The 26,466-nt window shown below is 42.6% G+C and overlaps 1 protein-coding gene across 3 annotated transcripts in view; it reads left to right on the forward strand.

The window, feature by feature from the left end:
• Positions 1 to 26,466, forward strand: part of SLC1A2 (solute carrier family 1 member 2) — a 171,981-nt gene that overhangs the window by 43,952 nt on the left and 101,563 nt on the right. The window contains exon 1 of one of the 3 annotated variants that reach the window (XM_050758754.1): positions 13,101 to 13,804. The exons of 1 other annotated variant lie outside the window; for it this stretch is intronic. In XM_050758754.1, coding sequence (XP_050614711.1) covers positions 13,797 to 13,804 — 8 coding nt within the window. In that variant the 5' untranslated portion in view covers positions 13,101 to 13,796. Of the gene's footprint in view, positions 1 to 13,100; positions 13,805 to 13,839; positions 14,459 to 26,466 lie in introns of those variants that run through there. One more of the 3 variants, XM_050758752.1, reaches the window with a different exon arrangement.

Consider the following 26,466-nt stretch of genomic DNA (forward strand, 5'->3'; position numbering starts at 1 on the left):
CATGGAGGAGTCAGGATTCAAACTCAACCTGGCTTTGGAGCCGACATTCTTAGGTACTACGTGTGAAGGTTAAATAAGGTAATCTGTGTGGAGTACTTAGCAAAGTGCCTGGCTCAGAGTTAATACTTTGAACTTGAGCTATATTAATCCCATGATCTGATTTCTGTTTCCTCTGCCTCCTGGTATCTATGACTCTGGGATGCTGTGTTAATCATTGACCCAGTGCTCTGTATCGTGGCGATGGCTCCTTGCCCAGTTCTCAGACAAGTATCCCCGTTGCCCATGCTGCATTAGCCCTACCACTCCTGCCCAGCAGATGAGGCACCCAAAGGCCCTCACCTTGTTGCAGCACGGCCTGCAGCCCTCTCCCTGTTTCACATCTACTCATTTTCTGGGGTCTTTCCTGTGTTCCCATTTAGTTTTACCTCGTACCTCAACCTTTGCTTCTGCTTCTGTCACGCTTGTTTCTACTTTCTGCTCTCACCCACAGCCTGGCCTCACCCCCTCCCTCAACCAGCTGCTCCCCAGCCCTTTGCTTGGTTCCTGGGACCTGTGGTTTGGCACAGTCTAGGGGCGGATGATCGTGACTGTCATCTCTACTGGGTTTGTCCCACTCATGAGGGGGCCCAACCTGGTTATGGAAACAGCAGCACTTGGTCATGGGTCTTGGAACATCTGCTAGAGAGGGTGCCCCAGTGTCCCATACGTGGCTCAGGTCCTGCTCTGGTGGGTCTCAGTGCTTCTACCATGTGCTAAACAAGTTCGAGCAAGTTACCTAAATCCTCTGTGCCTCAGTTTCCCCATCTGTAAAATGAAGATCCCTAAAAATACCAACCGCACAAACTTATTTTAAGGATTAAATGAATGAATTCAAATGAAGGGCTTAGAATGTTTCCTGATGAAAAATAGTTATTGATTATAATTCTAAGAGTTATTGATTATAATTACAAGAATTATTGATTATAATTATTGGTTGTGGATTCTTGCTTTGAGTTATAATTTATTATTGTTTATAAGTGCTATTGATTATAATTATAAACTATTATAATTGCCTTGATGATAATTATTGCTATGATAATAAGTTATTGATTATAATTCTTACTATGACTGAGACTTTATTGAGGCCACCCAAAGCATCATACTCATATTTGTGGCTGGTCCTATGCTAGGCCCTTCCTGGTTATTGAGAATAAGTTTGTAATAATCATCTATGAAGTTGAGGATAAATATCTCAAATAAATTATATGGAGTGTGTACTTGGGAGATACTAAAAGAAGCAGAAAAGTTAATAATCTGGCTTTGGGAGTTGTCATGTGGCTAAATGCCCAGTCCCCAGAGCCACCAAAGCAGGAGAGAGGGGACCAATACACATGATGACGCCATAAGAGAGCAGAGCAGAATGAAGCCATCAGCTGGATGGCATGAGTTGTTGATGAAGGCTCTGTAAGTGAGGAGGGTCTGGGTCCAGCTGAAAAATGAGTGAAAGATGCATCTGATCCTAAAAGACAAGAGAGGCCAAGGGGCAGCCTTGTAGTTCTCTTTACCAGGCAAACTTCCTTCCCTTGCCCTCATCGCTTCTCTGCTTTCTCTCCAAGTCACTTCTTTGTTTACTCCCTTCTGTCTTACACTGCACCCCCTTTTCATAGTTGCAGACAGTGATGAAGGCACCATGACTGATGGGGGAGCCAGCTGCTGGGCCAGACCCCAAGGCTTCTTCATGCACTGTCCAGGAGTATTAGTGGCTTCAGAACTCTCGGCTACTATCACTTTGTTTTGCATTTGCTTTTCCAATGGAAACAATTTCAGACCTGTAGCCTGGTTGAGTTTCAAGATCAGGTAGAATAGTGCTTCTTACTGAAACTCTCATGTGTTTAAGAATCACCTAATGAGGTCACAGAGTCTCCCTTTGCAAAGATCTCAAGGCATCATGGGTGTGTTCCCACCGCTGGTGGTACTAGGAAACGAAGTCACAGGTGCAGGTTTCAATTCTCAGGGGATCCATCAGCTTCACTTTGCTCCACTGTTGTAGACTTCCCAGTAGCCACTGGTCACCAAAGTCACTGTAGTTGACAGATGGTGGCAGGGGGATGAAGAATGTGAATAACCAGTAAAACCTGAGAGAGGAGGTTCTGAGGGCCCAGCTGGACCCTGGTGGATACTTGCCTGTGTCACTAGGAAGGGAGGGAATGTGGATTGGAGCCAAGTTGGTGCCGTATCAAAGTCATGAGGGGAGCTCATAAACAAGAGGCAAATGAAACAATGGGAAGCAAGGAAATGGGGCTTGGGAGTTGGGAGTTTCAGCGGTGGGTGAGACAAGGTGGGTTGCTTTAGGATGAATGAGGCAAAGGATTCTCACTGAGGGTAGCCACCTGGCCTACAGGTGGTAGACCAAAGTGAACATAGATGAGTCAACTCCACCCATCGTCTCTGCAAGAAAACAGCTCAAAACTCACCCCATGAATGACAGTGGAAGATGCCACCCTTTGGGACTCTGTACCCTGGCAGAAATGTTATGATTTATCCCAATAAGCAAGGCAAGTTTTCATATATTTCATGTATTCTTACATATATCTTAGCCATCTTTTCTCTCTCTGGGCCACTCAGCATGTGCAGCTCATGCTTTTCTTGGCCTGGGAGGTCATGGAAATTCTACCTGGCTGTTGCGATGCTGGGGAGGGATACTCAGCAATGGGAATTTCACTTCCTGCCCATCCAGTTCTTCTTCCAGACACTGCCTCCAGTGAGACAGCCTCTCACATAAAATGGAAAGAGTTCTCACCTCTTCCTGCACCTGCTCTCATTCCCCCTGCTGAGCTCTCCTCTTCACTGTTAGCTCTGGGCGGGAGCTGCTCTCTACCTCCTGTGAAACCAGAGTACAACTTATAACACTCACTCTGTTCTTTGGGCCTCTCCTCCAACCCATATGTACCCTCTGTCAGGCTGCTGAGTATTTGCTAAGACCCCAGTCTTCTTTTCTCTTGGTGAGGCACAGTTACCCAGTCACCACTGTCCTTGTTCACTTGAGAGCTGAAGCAACGTAGGTAGTTATTTCAGAAGAAACAATTTGACTCCTTCCTTGAGGAGGTTTACCAGGCACTGACAATGTACCGCCACTAAAGGTACCTAGGAAGAGGTAGAGGAATATTCTGTGGTCACTCCTGCCTCATCACTTTCCCTAAAGAGAGTGAGCTCTGGAATCACATAAACCTAGCCCCAGTTCTTAGAGGATCACATGCTTGACCTTCAGCAAGGCCAAGCCTGTTTCCTCAACTGAAAAATTGGGCAAGTTACACTGTATTTCCATGTCAAGGTGTTGTTCAGGTTAAATTGGATGATCTGTATAAAGCCCTTGCCTGGCTGATGGTTAAGTGCGTCATAAGTATTAACAATTATTATGCTGACACCTGTGCTACAGGCTATTGGAGGGTCACGTATACTTTTCCCTCCATGCCTTAGCCCACATTGTTCTGCCTGAAGCATCCTCTCTCTTCACCTCTTCCACCCAATTTTGTGAGTCTGGTAAGTTTTACTTTACCTTATCCCAAATTCTTGATTTCTGACCACCAGATACTTTATTCCTATATGGACTGTTTCTTACTCGACTGGCTAGGGATCCTTATATTATGATTTTTGTTAGCATCAGTTATGTTTCTGAGTTACTGCCATGCTATCCTGCCCCAGCTCCTGCCTGAATACATACACCTTTTCATCGACGATGATGATTGGTTCTTAGAGGGCAAGGTCAGCTTTGTGTCACTGGCAAGGCAGAGCATAGGAGGGAGTCAATAAAAATTCAGAATACATGTACTGAATCTTGAAGTGGAAATTCCAAGTTCCTTTTAGGGATGTATATGTGGCTGTGTCATTCTCTGGTAGGTTTGAAGATCTCATGTTTGGGACAATGCTCTGGTAAGCATCAACAAAATGTTAGACCATTTAGCTTCTTTATCCCTAAGGCCCCATGGCTTTTTATTTCCAACCTCCAGCATGAGTTTCCATTCATTCTTTTTTTTTTTTTTTTTTTTTTTTTTTAGATGGAGTCTCACTCTGTCATCCAGGCTGGAGTGCAGTGGCACAATCTCAGCTCACTGCAAGCTCCACCTCCCGGGTTCACGCCATTCTCCTGCCTCAGCCTCCCGAATAGCTGGGACTACAGGTGCCTGCCACCACGCCTGGCTAATTTTTTGTATTTTTAGTAGAGATGGGGTTTCATAGTGTTAGCCAAGATGGTCTCAATCTCTTGACCTCGTGATCCGCCCACCTCGGCCTCCCAAAGTGCTGGGATTACAGGCGTGAGCCACCGTGCCCGGCCTCCATTCATTCTTTACACATTTTGTTTTGCTTCAGTTTGGGAGTAGGAGAGAGCCTCAAGGTGTCTGGTGGGGAACCTGGAGCTTGGTAAGCTGCTTCTAGCATGAGGATGGAAAGGTACAACACTATCAGACCTCATGAGTGATGCCGAAATATAACTTGTAATTTTTATACTGAAAGAGTGTTCAATCTCTCACCTTCCCTCACCTTGAGTTATATGACAAAAGGGCCTCTTTATTACTTTGATCTCTAGAGCCCCCAGTCTCTGGGAAGGTGGTGGGGGAAAAAAGTCCATTCTGGGATGCATTATTTTTGCTGCCCACACACTATCCACTCCAGAGCAGGACTTGATGTTTTAAGACCCGGGAGAAGCCTTGGGATGGGAAAGCAAGCAGCATGTATAGTATGCACTCTCCCAGACTTGTGCTTTTCTATAATTTTAATGTCTTCTCTCTAGGCAGTGATTTGAAGTGGAGCTTAATTAAAATCAGGCAAGAGGTGTAGAAATGGAACATTAAAAATAGAAAGGTACAGTAATGGCACTGTCCATCCCCACCCCTGTCATAGTGTCAGTGGCAGGGCTCTGCACTTCATGTTGCTTCTCCAAGTGGTGCTAGACAAGACCTCTGTCCTCATCTGCTTTCCTACACAAAATGGCATATCCCAGGGCAAGCTGACATGCTCTGGGGGCCAAAGACGTAGGGACATCACGACTGGGCCTGAATCTGCCCCAGCTGACAGCTTATGTGTATGCATCATTGTTCTCTGTATCTCATTGTTTCAGTGTGAGGCAACTAAGCAAGCCTGCAGAGCTAGGAAAAATAAAACAGGACAAGAATAAATACCTCTGACTTAAAATAGAGATGACAACTCTTGCTGCTCCTTGCAGCAGTTGTTTAGTAGAGTGGGAAAAGCAAGGCTACGTGAGCTTGAGAGATTACTGAACTGGATTTTACTTTCTTTATGTGTAGAATGGATATCAAAATACCTACCATATAGATTTGATGATAATCAATAATAATGACAGCCATAATTGATTGAGCATGACTTCAGGCCAAGCATTTTTTGAAAGTCTTCAGGAGGTAGGGACTATGATTATTCCCATTTTGCAGACCAGGAAAGAGAAGCTCAGAGAGGGTTAGTGACTTTTCCAAAAATCACACAGCGAGGAAGTGGTAAAGCAGGACTCAAACCTGCAGCTGACAAGCTGTAAATTCTGTGTTGTCAGTAGCTCAACCATACCTGAGTAAAGATTCAGGGAAATCATACAGCTTTACTCCAAGTGTGAAATGAACGTTCTGATGAATTGAAAGATGATTGTAGGGGGCACGTTAGATGATTAGGGGGTGCATTGATGAGGGATTAAATCATGTCCTATCATGGGGTGAGAAAATTATTCCTTTTTAAATTTTCTTTCAATCTTTCTGAGTATGACAAGGATTAAACTTTGATTAAGTGATGTTGTGCCTTCAACACTGTCTAATACTTTTTAACCTCCATTTTTAACAAAGAGAGAGCAGATAGCAGAGGCTTAGCAGACAATAATATCTAACTAGTATTCAATAAAAATGGTTTTAGGTCATATTCATTTTCACTTCCACCTTCTATTGATGGCAGGTGACACTGGATTTTTATTGATAGAGTGATGTAAAATTTTGTCTTAGAATACACTTATTGGAGTATGGAGAATCAGTCAGTTTTCAACACTATTACAGAAATAATACTAGAGGTAGTGTTCAGATAGGGCAAAAATAGCAGAAGCTGAACATGAATGAGTCAAGCATGAGAAATGCTGTGATAGCCTGTGAGCAGTTTTCAGCTGATAGCATGTGGATCATAATAAACGTCAAGGACAGAGTGAAGGAAACATGTAACTCTCTCTTCTGATCTCTTAATAGGAGAAAAGAAATGAGCTGTTTATGAACTAGATGAAACAGTCTTTCCTCTGACATTTTGGGTATGAATTTAGCCTGTTCTGAAGGCTGATGGGTAAAGCAGGGGTTCGGGAAAATGGAGTTTGCTTTGGTCTTCATTGAACCATAGAAGCTGAGTGCTGGGGGTGGAACTTAGGCTCAGGGTCAGATCCTGTGTTAGATATATGAGGATCCAGATGCAGAAGGCATTTCCCCAAGGTCATTCTGGCTGAGAGCAACTGCAGTGTGAATAATGATTTCATCCATTTCTGGGTCAAGTGCCTTATCTTGAGTCTCTGTTTCCCACAACAGCCACCAGGCATGAACTGGCCCATGTGAAACCCAGATAGCTCAGGGTCAAATCTACCAGTCGTAGGTGCTCACCAATGCGCTGGCACTGCACAAAGCGCCATGCATTACAAAGAAATGCTTCCACAAAGAGAAGGAAGTAAATAACTGTCTTCAAACTCAAGGAGCTGATAGGGTTATGCTATATGATTTTTAGCCTTAGATGAGTATCATTTGGAAGGTAAGTAGCAAGTCTGCTATAATAGAGTCGGTTAGGAAGGTCCTCCCAGGAGTGAGAAGCCCTGTATTAGTCAGCTTTGACCAGGTTCTGCTTCAGTAACAACCATTCCCATGTTTCAGTGACTTCCAACGATAAAACTTTGTTTTTTGTGTCTGTTACACATTGGTTGCAGGCCAACTGCATACATTTACCACAGCTTCTTCATCTAGGACCCAGGCTGAAGAAGCAGCCAGGGCCACACCTCTCTTAGAGCAGAGGGAAAAAGAGCAATAGCAGAACCATGGGGAAGTTCCTAATGCTTCTACTTGGAAGTGGCATGTGTTACTTCTGTTCTGTGTGGTTTGGGTTCCTAGGAGCAGATTTTAGGACACGGCTTCGAACTCATATGGATTATTAGGGAGATACAGGAAACACCAGTTGGGGAATGGAGAAATGAGATAAGAAAGGCAGTCAGGAGAACATGCGTTATTAAGCTAGCTACCACTGTGGGCAACTCCAGTTCAGTCCCATGGAGAAGTTCTGGAAAACAGGGCAAATCGTGTGCCTTAGAATTACCTTCTTGAGGAATAAGGGAGCTGGTATATTTACACAACCAAACCTTCCAGACATGGGTTGAAGGCTACTCCTGAGTTGTTTTAATTTCCCAGCACTTCCAGCCTGTGTGTACACACACAGAGTAGCCTTCTAGCTTCTGAGAAAGCACTCAGACAAAGAGATAGATGCTGGCAGTTGCAAGCTGGCTGGAGTGCATTAGAGGGACAGGGAGGAGGGACATGGGTGGGGCACTGAGAGCATCTGAGACATGCTCACATTTCTTTGTCCAAAGGAATTCACGTGGCAAAGGACGTCTTCAGGGATAGAGAAGTGTAATCCTCCCACAGAGGTGCAGCAAATACTTGAGAACCAAAACATAATTTGCAACAGGCACCGAGCCCTGATTCAAAAGTGTAGTAAACTCTAGTTGACACAGTAAATGTAATAGATGGTTAACTGAGAGCTACCATCCAGACGAGGGTTTTTGACCTCAGCACTATTGACGTTTGGGGTTGGCTAATTCTGTTCTATGCATTATAGCATGTTTATTAGCATTCCTGGCCTCTGCCCACTTGGTGCCCATAGCCTCTCTCCCCTCACCTCATAATGGCGGCAACCAAACATGTCTCCAAATGTTGCCAGGTGTTCCTGGGGGACAAAATCATCCTTGTAGTGAGCCACTGATGTAGACCACATATGCATTGCTAATTCCCAAGGAACTGAAATAAATTGTGGCTACCTGGATGCAGCTGCACTCAAGCCCGATGGGAGAGACAGACAAACAGACAGACATATAAACTGCAATGGCCAGTCCACCCTGGGTAACAACAATCTGAAATATGTAAAGAAAACAGAAATAGTTCAGGAGTGGTAAACAGCACGTTTTTTGCAGGCTGGGGATGGTCAGGGAAGGCTTTGCAGAGACAGAGACAACAGAGCAGGGTTTTAAAGGATGAAGAGGAATTTTTCAGATGAGTGATCCCACATGTAGAAGTTAATGTTTCTGCTTGGAAATGGCATGTGTTACTTTGGTTCTGTGTTGGTTTGGGTTCCTAGGAGCAGATTTTACGACAAGGATTCAAATCACACTGTTTATGATCTTTGGTAATTGTGGAGATTTGGGAATGCTACACTGAGACTGATGTTGGAAATGCTGACCTCAGAGCCAGGCTGATGGCAGGACGGTAGTTATACCGGCTTTACCGTGGCATTGATCATATGTAAGGAGCAATGTCAAGGGCTTTGGAGGCACTTAGAGGAGTTGCCAAATGGCATGGATGCAACCCAGCCCTAGAGGCAGAAGCACCTTTGCTCTATTATTTTAGTCAAGGGAGAAAGCCAGCTTATTCTTTGGCCTCCTCAGTATCATTTCCTGACCCATCTACTTTGATGTTTGTTCCATATGTTGTACAAACAAACTGGATGTGGTTTTGTCACTTAACATCTCTCTGCCTCAGTTTCTTGACCTCTTAAACAGAGATCATAATGTTTTCTCTCTTGCCAGTTTCACAGTCTTACTCTAAACCGACAATGAAGTTACACAGCAATGGCTGTGCATTCAGATGAACCTGCCCTGCTCTGCCATCCACCAGGTGTGGACTTCTTTTTCTCCATCTTCTCATCTGTAAAATGGGCTTAATACCCACCTCACAGAGTTGTCTTGAGGACTGAATTGTGTGATGTCTGTGAGTCCTCAGCCCTGCACCTAGGCACACACAGTAAGAGAATAAAGGACAGTTGTTATCATAAATCTTAAGAAATAGGTTGAGTGTGCATAATGATAGCTAACTTGTATTGAGTGCAGGTGATATTCCAGGCACCATCATGGGGGTGTGTATGTATTAACCTATGACTACAGTAGGTATTCTGATTATCTCCATTTTCCACGTGAAGAAACGAAGGCTCGGGGAAATCTGATCACTTACCTAATGTATGCAGTTCAAACAGCAGACTGTTAAGCAAGTAATTGCTCTGCTGGATTGTTTACTGCTTGGCGTTTTACCATAGCTCTTTGAAAAGAAAATCAAGTCTTTAGGTAGATAGTTACATTCACCAAATGATTAGAGCCCATGTAGCTACTATTGGGTAAATGAACTTTTTTTACTATTGACTGAGGCCCCCTTACAGAGTATTAATAAGAAGGTAGGTGAGCAGTGATGTATTTTTAAGCATAGTATCTGAGCCGGCTTCTCAGGGTGAGTCTACATGGGTAGATGATGAATCACCCCAAACTGACCCTTTCCAGAAATGCCTGTGAGGGCAGCACAAAGGAAAACTTTCCATTGCTTAACTCTCTCCACAACCCCCACCCTCAGCTATGGAAATAAAATGCCAAGAGGCTGCTTGCCAGCCTCCCGGACGCCACCTCCAGAGCAGCAGGGAGTGTCTGCTCTCCCTTTGTGGCAGGGACACATATGGTGTTCTTAGTGTCAGAGGGAGCAGACTCTGTTCCAAGAGCTGCTTTTCAATCCAGCCTCTGTGCATGAGATGGCAGCAATGGAAAACAGTGCAGGGTCCCCGGGTCTGAGGGTCATCCTCCTTCAGCCCGTGCCCCTGCCACCTACTAAGCTCTTGTCTTTGGTGGAACAGGAAGTACCACTCAGTGTAGGCATAGACCTAGCCTGCCTTGTGTACCTCTGTGTCCTGGTCCTTTGTAGATGCTTGAATGAGAACCAATCGTGAGGAAAAGGTATGATGCCCTTCCTGTTCAAAACACGTATTGAGTACCAAGTACTACACCCAGGATCATTTTCTTCCCTCTTTCTTTGGCTCAGGTCCTAGTTCCAGACCTTGTCAGCCACGTGTCCTGGAGCAAGTTATTTTCTCTCTCTTTGCCTCATCAACAAGATGGAGATAATAATAATTCTGTGCAGAGACTTGCTGGAAGAACTCAGTATAAAGCAGCTGGCTGACAGAAAGTGCTCTAAGTGCTGGTTCCTCTGTCATTTTGAGACCAAGACAGATGTGTTAGAGATGTCCCTGGGGGAACTTGCATCCTAGAATTCCACAGCCTGGAGGGATCTGAAGGCATGCGCTGGTCTTGGATCCCAAATGAGATTTGAAACCCTCTGATGAGCTCCCTATTTTGTAAGTTACAAAACCTTTGGCAACTGAGAAGAAGAGGCATCTGTAGCAACTTTAGCTGGGTCCCAAGCTCCAGGCTGTCCCCTCTTCCTTCCTCACTGCAGGCAACAGCCTGCTGTCTGCCTCCTACTCAGACATCCACAGTCTGGAGCAACCTCAAAACTGTCGTCTGGGGCAGGATGTTAATGCTGCTCAGGCTGGGGCTAATTGATTAACTGGTTATTTTCTCTACATAATACCCAAAAGATGGTTTTGCTTTCTGAGCCTCACCTGCAGCCACCCCTGGCTTCCTCCACTTTCCATCCTTTATGACATTCATGCTGCACACCTCCCCTTCTCTAGAGAGACAGTAAGCCTCTCCAGTGAGAGGCAGGGTATGCAACAGTAACATGCCGTAGGCTCGGGAGTCCGACTTTGAGGGTCCGCCACTGACCAGCTTTGAACTTCAGCAAGTTGCTCAGCCTCTCTGTGCCTTCTTCTTGTCCCCAATAGGAATAATAGTAGTACTACCTCATCGGGTTTTTGAATGATTCAAACATGCCAAATGTGAAGCACTTAGAATGTGTGGCTGGCACATAGTAAGTCTTCAGTGAAGGTTAGCTAGTATCATTGTCCTAAAGTGATAAATGCCACCAAAAGGGGGAGTAGATCCTGCAACTACAAGTTGGATATAGTCAGGCTGCTACGACATGAGACCTGAAAATCTAGTTTGCTGTGGATTTGCCATGGATTCCCATGGCGACTCTCAAAAGCAAAGTTGCTCAAAGGCCATTAAAGGCTCATAAAGTCAGTGGTTGTTTTGCCTAAGAAATTTTTGTGGAATGAACAAATACAACACAGTAAGGATAATCATAATAGTTACCATGTGTTGCATGCCACATTCCAGGCATTTTCACATGTATTGATGGAATTAATTTTCACTACAGTCCTGTGAATAGTTATTATTATCATCTGTTGTATGAATGAAGTATTTGAGGTTCACAGGTGTTAGATAATCTGTCCTAGGCCACACAGCTCATGAGTGTTGAAAGTAGGATTGGAATCTCAGGTGGAGCTCCAAAAGATGTCCACTGCAGGCCACGCGACTCTTTATTTTGACATATTTATCTATGGCTGCTATTAGGAACTGATGGAAGAACAGTCCTCTCTCAGATGTGTTATCTCCTGTGAAAATTTCAGACTGGGATTGAAATGGCCCAGAGAGGGGCCAGAGACAGCTATGAAAGAGGCACAGATATGGTGAGGAGTGTGTCTAGGTGATTCAGACACCTGTGGGGATTGTGCAGAGTAGAGCTCTGCATCAGGTCACCTGCAAAACATCTTGGGCGTCTGCTGTCTGGGGTAGATGGTAGTTTGGATAGTCCCCTGGCCTGATCCCCACTATTGCCTATCCCAGTTGAGAACTGAAGCTCCATTCTCTGTGCTAACCTCTAGTCAGATTAATAATTCTATATAGCAGCCTGAATCCTACCAATATGATGACAAAAGTCTTTAATTATTTATTTATTTTTTGAGACAGGTCTTACCATGTCTGTCACCCAGGCTAGAGTGCAGTGGTGTGACCATGGCTCACTGCAGCCTCGACCTCCCAGGCTCAGGTGATCCTCCACTTCATGGAGTAGCTGAAACTGCAGCATGCATCACCGTGCCCAGTTAATTTTTGTATTTTTGTTGAAGACTTGGTTTTGCCATGTTGTCCAGTGTGGTCTTGAAATCCTAGGCTCAAGGAGTTCTGTTGCCTCGGCCTTCCAAAGTGCTGAGATTACAGGCGTGAGCCACCATACGAAGCCGACAAAAGCCTTTATTCCTTTCTACCATAAGACTAAATCCAAGTCTGTAGCCTAGACTCAGGGTCCTCTGTGTTCTCACCCATTTGTCCCCTCTTCTTAACCTAGAGGATTGCCATGATATGGGAGATTTTGATGCCTGACAAGGGTTGGGGGAAGCAGAAAGGAGGAACGAGTAACAAAGGACTTCTCCAGAAGTTGAGGTAGGCCAGATTGGACATAGAAGGCCTTGTATGCTACGTTAGGGAGCTTGATCTTTATATAGAAGACTATTGCTTCAGAGTATGTTCCTTGGATCAATAAATCCATACATCTATATAGCTCTTATGTAAGAAAAATAAAATAAACAAAAAGTCAACATGTTTTGGGTAACTTTGGCTATGGCTTGGTTAAGCAAAGTTGAATGTTTCTTCACTGCAGAATTTCTCAGAGCCTTTAGTAAACTAATGTACATTCTTAGCCTCCAAAAAAGGGCAGCTCTGTCCAATCTGATGTGACTCTCTTCATCTTAAAATGTAGGAGCAGGCCAGGCATAGTGACTCATGCCTATAATCCCAGCATTTTGCGAGGCTGAGACAGGTGAATCACTTGAGGTCAGGAGTTTGAGACCACCCTGGCCAACATGGTGAAATCCCATCTCTACTAAAAGTACAAAAATTAGTTGGGCATGCTGGTGGGCACATGTAGTCCCAGCTACTCAGGAGGCTGAGACAGGAGAATCACTTGAGACCGGGAGATGGAGGTTGCAGTGGGCCGAGATCATACCACTGTACTCCAGATGGGCAACAGAGTGAGACGCTCAAATAAATAAATAACTAAATAAATAAAATAAATGCAGGAACATTTTACGTGATTAGTGTTCTGAGAGGCACATTTGAGAAATGGTGCTATGATTTATGGAAGCCATGGAAGGTGACATGGAGCCTAGAGTCCAAACCTACCTCAAAACAACAGGTTGACCTTTCATTTTATATTTAATTAGAAAACAAAGAGAGGTCTTTCCACAAAATCCAGGAGTAAATTAAGCTATGGAACATTTAGAATTTAAGCATCAAGAAAAGATCAGAAGCTGGGACATCTCTGGGCCTTAAAATGAGCTAGTTTCTTCCACATTGGGATTTAGAAGTTAAAGACTAATGACTTTACTGGGTCAGGGTTAAATGTCAAAGAGCAAGTCTTCCAGGCATGAAATGGTTAATGGTCACTGGGGTTGGAAGAATGGTATTAGAGAAGTGAAGGTAGGTACCCAGGGAGGACCATATGGTGTCAGAGCTACCAACAGGCTCAGGGGCTTACCCGTGAACTGCTGGATAACCAAGTAGAAATTCACAAAACATGGGAAGGAAACAGCCATGGTTCTTGCCTAAGGAGAGAAAAGGGACATCAAAGGCCAAAAATGACACTGATGATGTCTTTAACTCCCATAATTACACAACGTCCAAACAAACAGTGACCTTGGGCTCTCGAACGAAATGACAAAAGTCAATAGGACAGTTTGTGACGTCTTTGACATCAAAACACTGGGTAGGTAAACTTTAAAGTGCCTGACAGCTTTTCCTCTGTGGTGTAGCAGGACGATGATGGAAGGCAGAGCTCACTCCAGCACTACGTGACCAGCACGTTCCTGGAGCCGAGAGAATGGTCAGGTCAGAAATCTTGGATGGGATAAGGGTGGGTTGTGAGGGGTGATGAGAAGGGAGGAATCAGTTTGCATTCCTGCAGAAGGAGGAGAAACGAGAAGGCAGAAAAATAGGTTATTATGAGACACTGCTGAGAGTCTATTTTGGTATTTGGCAAAGACACTTGGTTTTCCCAGGGGCTGAAATAATGTGAGTTCCCTCCTGTGAATGAGATCTTCCTTAGAAACACTGAGGCTCAGAGAAAGGAAGAAGACTTGGGAAATGTAATCTGATTTTCAGGAAAAACAATTGGTTTCTGAAATGTCTTAGGATGCTGAATAAAATGCACAGGTCTCTGCATGCCAGTGCCTGGTAGTGAGTCAAGTACTTTTTAGGTTGAATGAATTAATGAATTAATGAATTAATGGAAGAATCAGAGTTATTTCTATCTTTCCACATCCAGTTACTCCCCTTTAAAAGACTGCTTAAATAATATATTAATTACATGATACCGATGACGACTTTACTCTCATGATTACACAACATCCAAACAAACAGTTACCTTGGCCTCCCAAGTCAAATGACAGCAGTCGATAGGACAGTTTTTGATGTCTTTGAGGTCGAAACACTGGCTAGGAAAACTTTAAAGCAGCTGACAGCTTTTTCTCTGCAGTATGGCAGGTGAGTGGTGACTTGGAAAAGCTGTATTTTTTTAAAAAATCAAAATAATCATCCATGATTGCATCTTGAAGAATTGAAGCACCCAAAAATGTGTGATGCTGTCCTTAATGGATATGTGCTCTACATTGAGCCTCATGTTCTTTCTACAGGTTCTAGTGTTAGTGTTTTCAGCCATCACTGTGAAGAAATTGACACAAACGAAAATTCTAGAATTCTAGCTGTGCCATTTCCCTGTTGTGTGATCTGTTGTGTGATAGCTGTATTTCCACTTGCAAGTGCAAGCGACTTTAATTAAGATTTTATTGTCAAGCAGTTTACCCTGCTGTCAAAGCTCTTGGGTCCAAAAGTCTAAAGCAAAAGTGTCAGCGATGTTGCACTGCTGCCTGTATTTGGTGAGAGAATTAGCAGGTCTGGCTTTTGTGGTGAAAAAGGTATTTTTTAATAGTACTAAATGCATAAGATATTTGGTCCCATGTTACACTCTGGGTGCTTGTTAAGTATTTCTCTTTCCTCTTGCAACATAGAGTGTGGGTGTGACAATGACCACCGCCTCCTACTTGCTATTTATTTATTCCTTCAAATTACTCTTTTCTTCCATTATTGGAAAAAAGTGGTTAGTACTTCTTTATTCTCTCAACACATTTTTCAGTGTTCACTAGGTTCTGGGTGCAGCTTTAGGGTTTACCAGAAGTGGGACAATATTCAGTACTCTATTCTTTCACATGTTAGTTTCTCTTTTCAGAAGTTCAAGATGATGATTAAAAAAAAAATAAAGAAGTCAAATGAAACAGAAATTGCAAAGAGAAGTTACTCAGGAAACCAGAAAACATCAAGAAAGTCTGGAAAAATTGGATTTGAGCAAGGGCTTTCTGTATTTGCTTGGCAATGTGGATGATACAAAGTTGTGAAGAACCTGATAATTTTCCTTGCTACAATAATATAAATTACTTATTCTGTTCACATTTTGGCCTATTTCTCCTTACTGTTTATTTATTTTTTATTTTTATTTTATTTATTTTTTTTTTTGAGACAGAGTCTTGCTCTGTCGCCCAGGCTGGAGCGCAGTGGCCGGATCTCGGCTCACTGCAAGCTCCGCCTCCCGGGTTTACGCCATTCTCCTGCCTCAGCCTCCCGAGTAGCTGGGACTACAGGCGCCCGCCACCTCGCCCGGCTAGTTTTTTGTATTTTTTAGTAGAGACGGGGTTTCACTGTGTTAGCCAGGATGGTCTCGATCTCCTGACCTCGTGATCCGCCCGTCTCGGCCTCCCAAAGTGCTGGGATTACAGGCTTGAGCCACCGCGCCCGGCCTCTCCTTACTGTTTAAAATGAATTCCTTCAAGTTCATTTGTTTATAGTTTCAGTTTTAAAAAGGTGATTAATATTATGATCATAGAAGTTCTACATGCTCATTGCAGAGAAGTATTAAAACGTAAATGTACGCAGAAGGGAAAAATCACCTGCAATTTCTTCAACTAGAGATAATCACTGTGGAAATGTTGTATTCCCTTCTAGTCATAACATACATCAATACGTATTTGAGATTATGTTACGTACTTTACGTCTGTTTTCTAGGCTGCCACTCTCCCCTCTTTTTTTTTGAGACAGAATCTTGCTCTGTTGCCAGGCTGGAGTGCAGTGGCGCAATCTCGGCTCACTGCAACCTTCGCCTCTCCGGTTCAAGTGATTCTCCTGCCTTAGCCTGCCAAGTAGGTGGGACTACAGGCACCTGCCACCACACCCAGCTAATTTTTGTATTTTTAGTAGAGACGGGGTTTTACCATGTTGGCCAGGATGGTCTCAATCTCTTTACCTGGTGATCTGCCCACCTCGGCCCCCCAAAGCACTGGGATTACAGGCATGAGCCACAGCACCTGCTTTTCCCCTGCCTTTTTTAAGAAAAAGAACTTAAACCGTTTTAATATCCTATAAAATTATTATTGTAAATTCTTTTCTAGCCTTGGTTTTTGTCCTAATGGTCACTCTTATGTTGTGTGAACAATATATAGGACCTGACTATGCCCAGCTTTATGTACATGCAGTAGGTTGCCATATGAGAATATGGGTAAGGAATTCTATATTTTATCTGTTAGAGTTCACTATTGCTGTGGTGTCATTTGCATAAGTATTTTGCAGGAATTGGACTTGGTCGTTTCCAGTTTTCTTATTTTATAAATAGTGCTGCAAATGACCCTCTTTGTATTGCATTTATTTTACTTAGAGATTGTTCCAGGCACCATATTCCCAAAATGAAGTTACTGAGTTCATGAACATAAACAGATTTATAATGCTTTTTACCCATTTTGAGAAAGATTAAGCCTGATTCATACTGCTACCCATGTTTTCCGAATGTACTTGTTTGTACAAAGCCCTACTCCTGTCTAATTTAAGTCATTGATTTAGATTTTCTGCCTTTAATAGAGATCTAAAATTAATGGATTTGAATTTACTTTTAAAAACTCTTACCTTTTTTTTTTTTTTTTTTTTGAGATGGAGTCTTGTTCAGTTGCCCAGGCTGGAGTGCAGTGGCATGATCTCGGCTCACTACAACCTCTGCCTGCTGGGTTCAAGCAATTCTCCTGCCTCAGCCTCCTGAGTAGCTGGGATTACAGGCATGTGCCACCATGCCCAGCTAAATTTTTTTTTTTTTTTTTGTAGTTTTAGTAGGGATGGGGTTTCACCATGTTAGTCAGGATGGTCTGAATCTCCTGACCTCGTGGTCCGCCCGCCTCGACCTCCCAACATACTGGGATTACAGGGGTGAGCCACTGCACCCGGCCTAAAAGCTCTTACTTTTTTATAATAAGAGATACAATGCTTGCCATAAAAATGAGCAAATTCAATGAGTAAAAAGTTAATTATTGCCAGAAATAACAATACTTAAATAATGTGTTATCAGAACATTAGTTTTACATTTTTATGTAATAAAATTCACATCAAGACTTTATATTTGAAAGAATAAGGATTGCTTTTATTCTCATTTCCCTCATTTTTCTTAATATTCTCTCTAAATTGTCAGAGATTTTACATTTGTCAATGCCACTCACCTACTGAGTCTGTTTCAAGACAAGCCTAAACGACAAGAGCAAAGGAATATTCTAGACCCTCAGAAATAATTTCAAATGTCTGAGAAGGATCCTTGAAGTTTGCTGCCCCAGAGAAAAGATACGTTATATTCTTGACAAAAAGAAGGTGTCTTGGAATGCACCCCATTTTTGCCCACGTTGCAACCAAGGGCCTTCTGCCCAGCGTTCTAGGGGAGTGCTGGGAGTTGCCTTGAGTCTTAGCCACCTGAGCAAGTGCAGTGCCATGACGCATGGTCAGAGGTGCCCAGGAACATTAGCAGATTTTCAACTAAGTCTTTCTACCATCTGGGAACACCAATGAGGTGAAGGATTTTATTCCCAGAAATTTTATAGAACAAACACACACCTGCCCATAACATCACTGTTCAAAAATCAATTAGGGCTATTGTATGGGTTGATTATAAGTTTGTGAAGATGAATCTGGAAAAAAACATCATGGGGTCCCCCAGTCTAGGTGTATTTGATGGTATTCAATTCATTCAGGAACTCTCAAAGTGTAGCTAAGTACAAAGCTATAGAATCTTTAGAATCATTACTGCTAGACATCTTATAACCTGCTCAGAAGGCCATACCAGCTTTCATGGGCAGTTGGCTATATACCATTTATTTCACATAATTATTTCACATAATTATTTTGTTTGTAACTAAAGAGAAAAAACAGCTCTGTAGTGGACAGTGTTGTTATCCATCTGCTGTGCATTACATATGAGAAAACCAAGGCTTACAGAGTTACCTAACTTGTTCAAGGAGACCGTCAGCTAAGACTGTTTTTTTTGACATGAGATGGAGTCTTGCTCTATTGCCCAGGCTGGAGTGCAGTGGCATGATCTTGGCTCACTACAACCTCTGCCTCCTGGAGAATCAAGCGATTCTCCTGCTTCGGCCTCCCGAGTAGCTGGGATTATAGACACACACCACCATGCCCAGGTAATTTTTGTATTTTTAGTAGAGAAGGGGTTTCACTATGTTGACCAAGCTGGTCTCGAACTCCTGTCCTCAAGTGATCCGCCTACCTCGGCCTCCCAAAGTGCTGGGATTACACGTGTGAGCCACCATGCCCAGCCAGCTAAGATGTTAAGACTGGATCTATAATTGGCCTCACTCCCTCTACAGCTGGTGCATTGACCACCTCCTGCTGTTTTGCGCAGACATGCAGCGAAACAAGGCAGTCAGCAGGCACGACCTATGGATGCTTTCTTTCCCAGTTAGCTCCAGTACACTCACAAGTGCTAATCATCTGAAATGGTGTGAATTATGGAAAAATACAGAAGAAAAGCCATATAGGATTATTGGAGTGAAGATGCAGGAGGAGGGTGTGAAGGTTGGGAGGAGGGAGATCAGGTCTCTCTGATGCTAAGATTCTGAAAGTGAGCTCACCATGGTTGGTCTCATTCACAGACCCTCTTACCTTTGGCCTTTTTTCATCCTGAGAGTAAACTCTATAATGCTTTAGGTCTCTCTACCAACAAGGTGGAAGAGTTTGAACTCACATTGGCCAAAGGGGCCTGCCACAGGGGAAAAATTCTTTGAAACCTTGTGTTTTATCCTTGGAAACCAAGCAAATTTTTACATCATGCTCTATTGTTTGTTTGTATTTCTGTGTAAACATTATGGTTTAAACTACCATGTTTCTTTGTAACTTTCTTATAAATGTAATCATTTATAGGAGTTTCTATTGATTTTATAACAGCATTGGAATAAGGGAAACTACATTCATTATGAGACACATTCTATTTTCAGAAAACTTGAAATATGGGAAAATGTATAATTAGAGTTGAGGAAATTCAGGAAGATTTTGCTGCTCGTGGAAGATGTGTCATGTTTCTGTTGGGGCTGGGCCAGGCTTCTGGTATCTATTTGTGTCCACGTGAGAGTAGGCACATATTTCAGTATGCGGTGCAAAGTCTCAGATGTGTTCTTGGGTGACGGGTGTGGGGGCGGCTGGGGGTGAAAAGTGTGAGGAATTGCCCATGGCTGGCTCCTTCTGCCTCACTGACATCTGTTGGGATAGGGTTTCTCGACCTTGGCCCTATTTTTTTAAAACTATACTTTAAGTTCTAGGGTACATGTGCACAACGTGCAGGTTTGTTACATATGTATACATGTGCCATGTTGGTGTGCTGCACCCATCAACTCCTCATTTACATTAGGCATATCTCCTAATGCTATCCCTCCCCTGTCCTCCCACCCCATGACAGGCCCCGGTGTGTGATGTTCCCCTTCCTGTGTCCAAGTGTTCTCATTGTTCAGTTCCCACCTATGAGTGAGAACATGCAGTGTTTAGTTTTTTGTTCTTGTGATAGTTTGCACAGAATGACGGTTTCCAGCTTCATCCGTGTCCCTACAAGGGACATGAACTCATCTTTTTTATGGATGCATAGTATTCCATGGTGTATATGTGCCACATTTTCTTCATACAGTCTATCACTGATGGACATTTGGGTTGGTTCCAAGTCTTTGCTATTGCAAATAGTGCTGCAATAAACATACATGTGCATGTGTCTTTTTATCAGCATGATTTATAATCCTTTGGGTATATATCCAATAATGGGATGGCTGGGTCAAATGGTATTTCTAGTTCTAAATCCTTGAGGAATCACCACACAGTCTTCCACAATGATTGAACTAGTTTACAGTCCCACCAACAGTGTAAAAGTGTTCCTATTTCTCCACATCCTCTCCAGCACCTGTTGTTTCCTGACTTTTTAATGATTGCCATTCTATCTGGTGTGAGATGGTATCTCATTGTGGTTTTGATTTGCATTTCTCTGAAGGCCAGTGATGATGAGCATTTTTTCATGTGTCTGTTGGCTGCATAAATATCTTCTTTTGAGAAGTGTCTGTTCATATTCTTTGGCCATTTTTTGATGGGGTTGTTTGTTTTTTTCTTGTAAATGTGTTTGAGTTCTTTGTGGATTCTGGATATTAGCCCTTTGCCAGATAAGTAGATTGCAAAAATTTTCTCCCATTCTGTAGGTTGCCTGTTCACTCTGATGGTAGTTTATTTTGCTGTGCAGAAGCTCTTTAGTTTAATTAGATTCCATTTGTCAATTTTGGCTTTTGTTGCAATTGCTTTTGGCATTTTAGACATGAAGTCCTTGCCCATGCCTATGTCCTGAATGGTATTGCCTAGGTTTTCTTCTAGGGTTTTTATGGTTTAAGGTCTAACATTTAAGTCTTTAGTCCATCTTCAATTAATTTTTATTTAAGGTGTAAGGAAGGGATCCAGTTTCAGCTTTCTACGTATGGCTAGCCAATTTTCCCAGCACCATTTATTAAATAGGGAATCCTTTCCCCATTTCTTGTTTTTGTCAAGTTTTTCTAAGATCAGATGGTTATAGATGTGTGGTATTATTTCTAAGGGCTCTGTTCTGTTGCATTGGTCTATATATCTGTTTTGGTACCAATACCATGCTGTTTTGGTTACTGTAGCCTTGTAGTATAGTTTGAAGTCGGGTAGCATGATGCCTCCAGCTTTGTTCTTTTTGCTTAGGATTATCTTGGCATTGAGGGCTCTTTTTTGGTTCCATATGAACTTTAAAGTAGTTTTTTCCCCAATTCTGTGAAGAAAGTCATTGGTAGCTTGATGGTGATGACACTGAATCTATAAATTACCTTGGGCAGTATGGCCATTTTCACAATATTGATTCTTCCTATCCATGAGCATGGAATGTTCTTCCACTTGTTTGTGTCCTCTTTTATTTTGTTGAGCAGTGGTTTGTAGTTCTCCTTGAAGAGGTCCTTCACATCCCTTGTAAGTTGGATTCTTAGGTATTTTATTCTCTTTGAAGCAATTGTGAATGGGAGTTCATTCATGATTTGGCTCTCTGTTTGTCTGTTATTGGTGTATAAGAATGCTTGTGATTTTTGCACATTGATTTTGTATTCTGAGACTTTGCTGAAGTTACTTATCAGCTTAAAGATATTTTGGGCTGAGACGATGGGGTTTTCTAAATATACAGTCATGTCATCTGCAAACAGGGACGATTTGACTTCCTCTTTTCTGAACTGAATATCCTTTATTTCTTTCTCTTGCCTGATTTCCCTGGCCAGAACTTCCAACACTATGTTGAATAGGAGTGGTGAGTGAGGGCATCCCTGTCTTGTGCCAGTTTTCAAAGGGAATGCTTCCAGTTTTTGCCCATTCAGTATGATATTGGCTGTGGGTTTGTCATAAATAGCTCTTACTATTTTGAGATACGTCCCATAAAAACCTAATTTATTGAGAGTTTTTAGCATGAAGGAATGCTGAATTCTGTCAAAGGCCTTTTCTGCATCTATTGAGATAATCATGTGGTTTTTGTCTTTGGTTCTGTTTATATGCTAGATTACGTTTATTGATTTGTGTATGTTGAACCAGCCTTGCATCCCAGGGATGAAGCCCACTTGATCATGGTGGATAAGCTTTTTGATGTGCTGCCAGATTTGGTTTGCCAGTATTTTATTAAGGATTTTTGTATTGAAGTTCATCAGGGATATTGGTCTAAAATTCTCTTCTTTTGTTGTGTCTCTACCATGCTTTGGTATCCGGATGATGGTGGCCTCATAAAATGAGTAGGGAGGATTCCCTCTTTTTCTATTGATTGGAATAGTTTCAGAAGGAATGGTAGCAGCTCCTCCTTGTACCTCTGGTAGAATTCGGCTGTGATTCCGTCTGGTCCTGGAATTTTTTGGTTGGTAGGCTATTAATTATTGCCTCAATTTCAGAACCTGTTATTTGTCTATTCAGGGATTAGACTTCTTCCTGGTTTAGTCTTGGGAGGGTATATGTGTCCAGGAATTTATCCATTTCTTATAGAATTTCTAGTTTATTTGTGTAGAGGTGTTTATAGTATTCTCTGATGGTATTTTGTATTTCTGTGGGATCGGTGGTGATATCCCCTTTATCATTTTTTATTGTGTCTATTTGATTCTTCTCTCTATTAGTCTTGCTAGCAGTCTATCAATTTTGTTATTCTTTTCAAAAAACCCAGCTCTTGGATACATTGATTTTTTGAAGGGTTTTTTTGTGTCTCTATCTCCTTCACTTCTGCTCTGATCTTAGTTATTTGTTGCCTTCTGCTAGTTTTTGAATGTGTTTGCTCTTGCTTCTCTAGTTCTTTTAATTGTGATGTTAGGGTGTCATTTTTAGATCTTTACTGCTTTCTCCTGTGGGCATTTAGTGCTATAAATTTCCCTCTACACACTGCTTTAAATGTGTCCCAGAGATTCTGGTATGTTGTATCTTTGTTCTCATTGGTTTCAAAGAACATCTTTATTTCTGCCTTCATTTCATTATGTACTCAGTAGTCATTTGGGAGCAGATTGTTCAGTTTCCATGTAGTTGAGTTTTGAGTGAGTTTCTTAATCCTGAGTTCTAGTTCGATTACACTGTGGTCTGAGAGACAGTTTGTTATAATTTCTGTTCTTTTGCATTTGCTGAGTAGTGCTTTACTTCCAATAATGTGGTCAATTGTGGAATAAATGTGATGTGGTGCTGAGAAGAATGTGTATTCTGTTGATTTGGGGTGGAGAGTTCTGTAGATGTCTATTAAGTCCACTTGGTGCAGAACTGAGTTCAATTCCTGGGTATCCTTTTTAACTTTCTGTCTCATTGATCTGTCTAATGTTGACAGTGGGGTGTTAAGTCTCCCATTATTGTTGTGTGGGAGTCTAAGTCTCTTTGTAGGTCTCTAAGGACTTGCTTTATGAATCTGGGTGCTCCTGTATTAGGTGCATATATATTTAGGATAGTTAGCTCTTCTTGTTGAATTGATCCCTTTACCATTATGTAATGGCCTTCTTTGTCTCTTTTGATCTTTGTTGGTTTAAAGTCTGTTTTGTCAGAGACTAGGATTTCAACCCCTGCCTTTTTTGTTTTCCATTTGCTTGGCAGATCTTCCTCCATCCCTTTATTGTAAGCCTATGTGTGTCTCTGCACGTGAGATGGGTCTCCTGAAGACAGCACACTGATGGGTCTTGACTCTTTATCCAATTTGCCCTTCTGTGACTTTTAATTGGAGCATTTAGCCCATTTACATTTAAGGTTAATATTGTTATATGTGAATCTGATCCTATCATTATGATGTTAGCTGGTTCTTTTGCTCGTTAGTTGATGCAGTTTCTTCCTAGCATTGATACTCTTTACATTTTGGCATGGTGTTGCAGTGGCTGGTACCGCTTGTTCCTTTCCATGTTTAGTGCTTCCTTCAGGAGCTCTTGTAGGGCAGGCCTGGTGGTGACAAAATCTCTCAGCATTTGCTTGTCTGTAAAGGATTTTATTTCTCCTTCACTTATGAAGCTTAGTTTGACTGGATATGAAATTCTGGGTTGAAAATTCTTTTCTTTAAGAAGTTAAATATTGGCCCCGACTCTCTTCTGGCTTGTAGACTTTCTGCTGAGAGATCTGCTGTTAGTCTGACGGGCTTCCCTTTGTGTGTAACCAGACCTTTCTCTCTGGCCGCCCTTAACATTTTTTCCTTCATTTCAACTTTGGTGAATCTGACAATTATGTGTCTTGGAGTTGCTCTTCTCGAGGAGTATCTTTGTGGTGTTCTCTGTATTTCTTGAATTTGAATGTTGGCCTGCCTTGCTAGGTTGAGGAAGTTCTCCTGGATAATATCCTGAAGAGTGTTTTCCAACTTGGTTCCATTCTCCCCATCACTTTCAGGCACACCAATCAGATGTAGATTTGGTCTTTTCACACAGTCCCATATTTCTTGGGGGCTTTGTTCATTTCTTTTTACTCTTTTTTCTCTACACTTCTCTTCTCGCTTCATTTCATTCATTTGATCTTCAATCACTGATATCCTTTCTTCCAGTTGATTAAATCGGCTACTGAAGCTTGTGCATTCGTCACGTAGTTCTTGTGCCATGGTTTTCAGCTCCATCAAGTTATTTAAGGACTTCTCTACACTGGTTATTCTAGTTAGCCATTTATCTCATATTTTTTCAAGGTTTTTAGCTTCTTTGCAATGGGTTCGAACTTCCTCCTTTAGCTCAGAGAAGTTTGGTCATCTGAAGCCTTCTTCTCTCAACTGGTCAAAGTCATTCTCCGTCCAGCTTTGTTCCATTGCTGGTGAGGAGCTGCATTCCTTTGGAGTGGGAGAGGCACTCTGATTTTTAGAATTTTCAACTTTTCTGCTCTGTTTTGTCCCCATCTTTGTGGTTTTATTTACCTTTAGACTTTGACGATGGTGATGTACAGATGGGGTTTTGGTGTGGATATCCTTTCTGTTTGTTAGTTTTCCTTCTAACAGTCAGGACCCTCAGCTGCACGTCTGTTGGGTATCCACTCCAGACCCTGTTTGCCTGGGTATCAGCAGCAGAGGCTACAGAACAGTGAATATTGCTGAACAGTAAATGATGCTGCCTGATCGTTTCTCTGGAAGCTTTGTCTCAGAGGGGTACCCGGCCATGTGAGGTGTTGATCTGCCCCTACTGGGGGATGCCTCCCAGTAAGGCTACTTGGGGGTCAGGGACCCACTTGAGGAGGCAGTCTGTCCGTTCTCAGATCTCAAACTCTGTGCTGGGAGAACCACTACTCTCTTCAAAGCTGTCAGACAGGGACATTTAAGAGGTTTCTGCTGCCTTTGTTTGGCTATGCCCTGTCCCCAGAGGTGGAGTCTACAGAGGCAGGAGGCCTCCTTGAGCTGAGGTGGGCTCCACCCAGTTCCAGCTTCCAGGCTGCTTTGTTTACACTCAAGCTTCAGCAATGGTGGGCGCCGTTCCCCCAACCTCGCTGCCACCTTGCAGTTGGATCTCAGACTGCTGTGCTAGCAGTGAGCGAGGCTCTGTGGGCGTGCGACCCTCCAAGACACGCGTGGGGTATAATCTCCTGGTGTGACCTTGGCCCTATTGCCATTTGGGGCAAAATAATTCTTTGTTGTGGGGGATGATTTGCAGCATCCCTGGCCTCTACTTACTAACAGCACCTCTTCCTCTAGTAGTGACAACCAAAAATGTGTCCAGACATTACAAAATTGCCCCTGGCTGAGAACCACTGGGTTAGGGCAAAAAAGAAACGTTGGAACAGGTGGGCCAACACAGATCCTTTGATTTCAGGATTTTTTATTTTTTATTTTTATTTTTAAAGAAACACAGTCTTGCTTTGTCACATAGGCTGGCGTACAGTAGTGTAGTCTTAGCCCACTGCAGCCTGGAATTCCTGGACTCAAGGAATTCCTCCTCTTCAGACTTCCTGGTAGTGGGTACTCCAGGTGTGCACCACCATGCCTGGCTAATTTTTTATTTTTTTTAATTTTTTGGAGAGACGGGGTCTTGTTATATTGACCAGGCTGGTCTCAAACTCCTGGTCCCAACCAATCCTCTCTCCTCAGCCTCCAAAAGCCCTGGGATTTCAGACAGGAGTCACTGCACCCAGCTAAGATTTTCTTTTTATATCAGAAGGTCTCTTGTCCCAGTGTGCCACTAATAGGATACCTTTGTTATTTGGTAATAGATTTGTGTTTTTGTCCTCTATCTGTAAAATGATCAGACCCAAGGGTTTCTAGGGACTCTTCTAGGCTTGAAACTATTCTCAGTAGTTGCCAGGATTATAGGATTTTTAACCAGTAGTACCATTCTAACAGTGCTGTCTGTTGAAATCCTCCCTCCTTAAAGTTTAAATGTATATTAATATTGCACTAAGTGCTATGGTCATACTCTTTATTCACTTAACATCCTTTCAAGGGAGGCTTAGGCTTGTAATTGAAATAGGCATAAGGAGTCACCGGGAGCCAGTGGGACAAAGGCACAAATAATAATAAATGACTCAATACTATTTAACATGCAATTAATTAAATATCAACATGGTCTGTTGATGGTAGAAAAGTGACAAAACTTTCTGCTTTTCTGAAGGTCTAGCTCATGTCCACCCTTGCTATTAGGGATATTTGCCAAGGACCATTGAAAGAAACTTTTGATCATCTGAGGTGGGAATTAATC

This window comes from Macaca thibetana, chromosome 14, assembly GCF_024542745.1.
Source record: "Macaca thibetana thibetana isolate TM-01 chromosome 14, ASM2454274v1, whole genome shotgun sequence".
NCBI lineage: Eukaryota > Metazoa > Chordata > Mammalia > Primates > Cercopithecidae > Macaca > Macaca thibetana.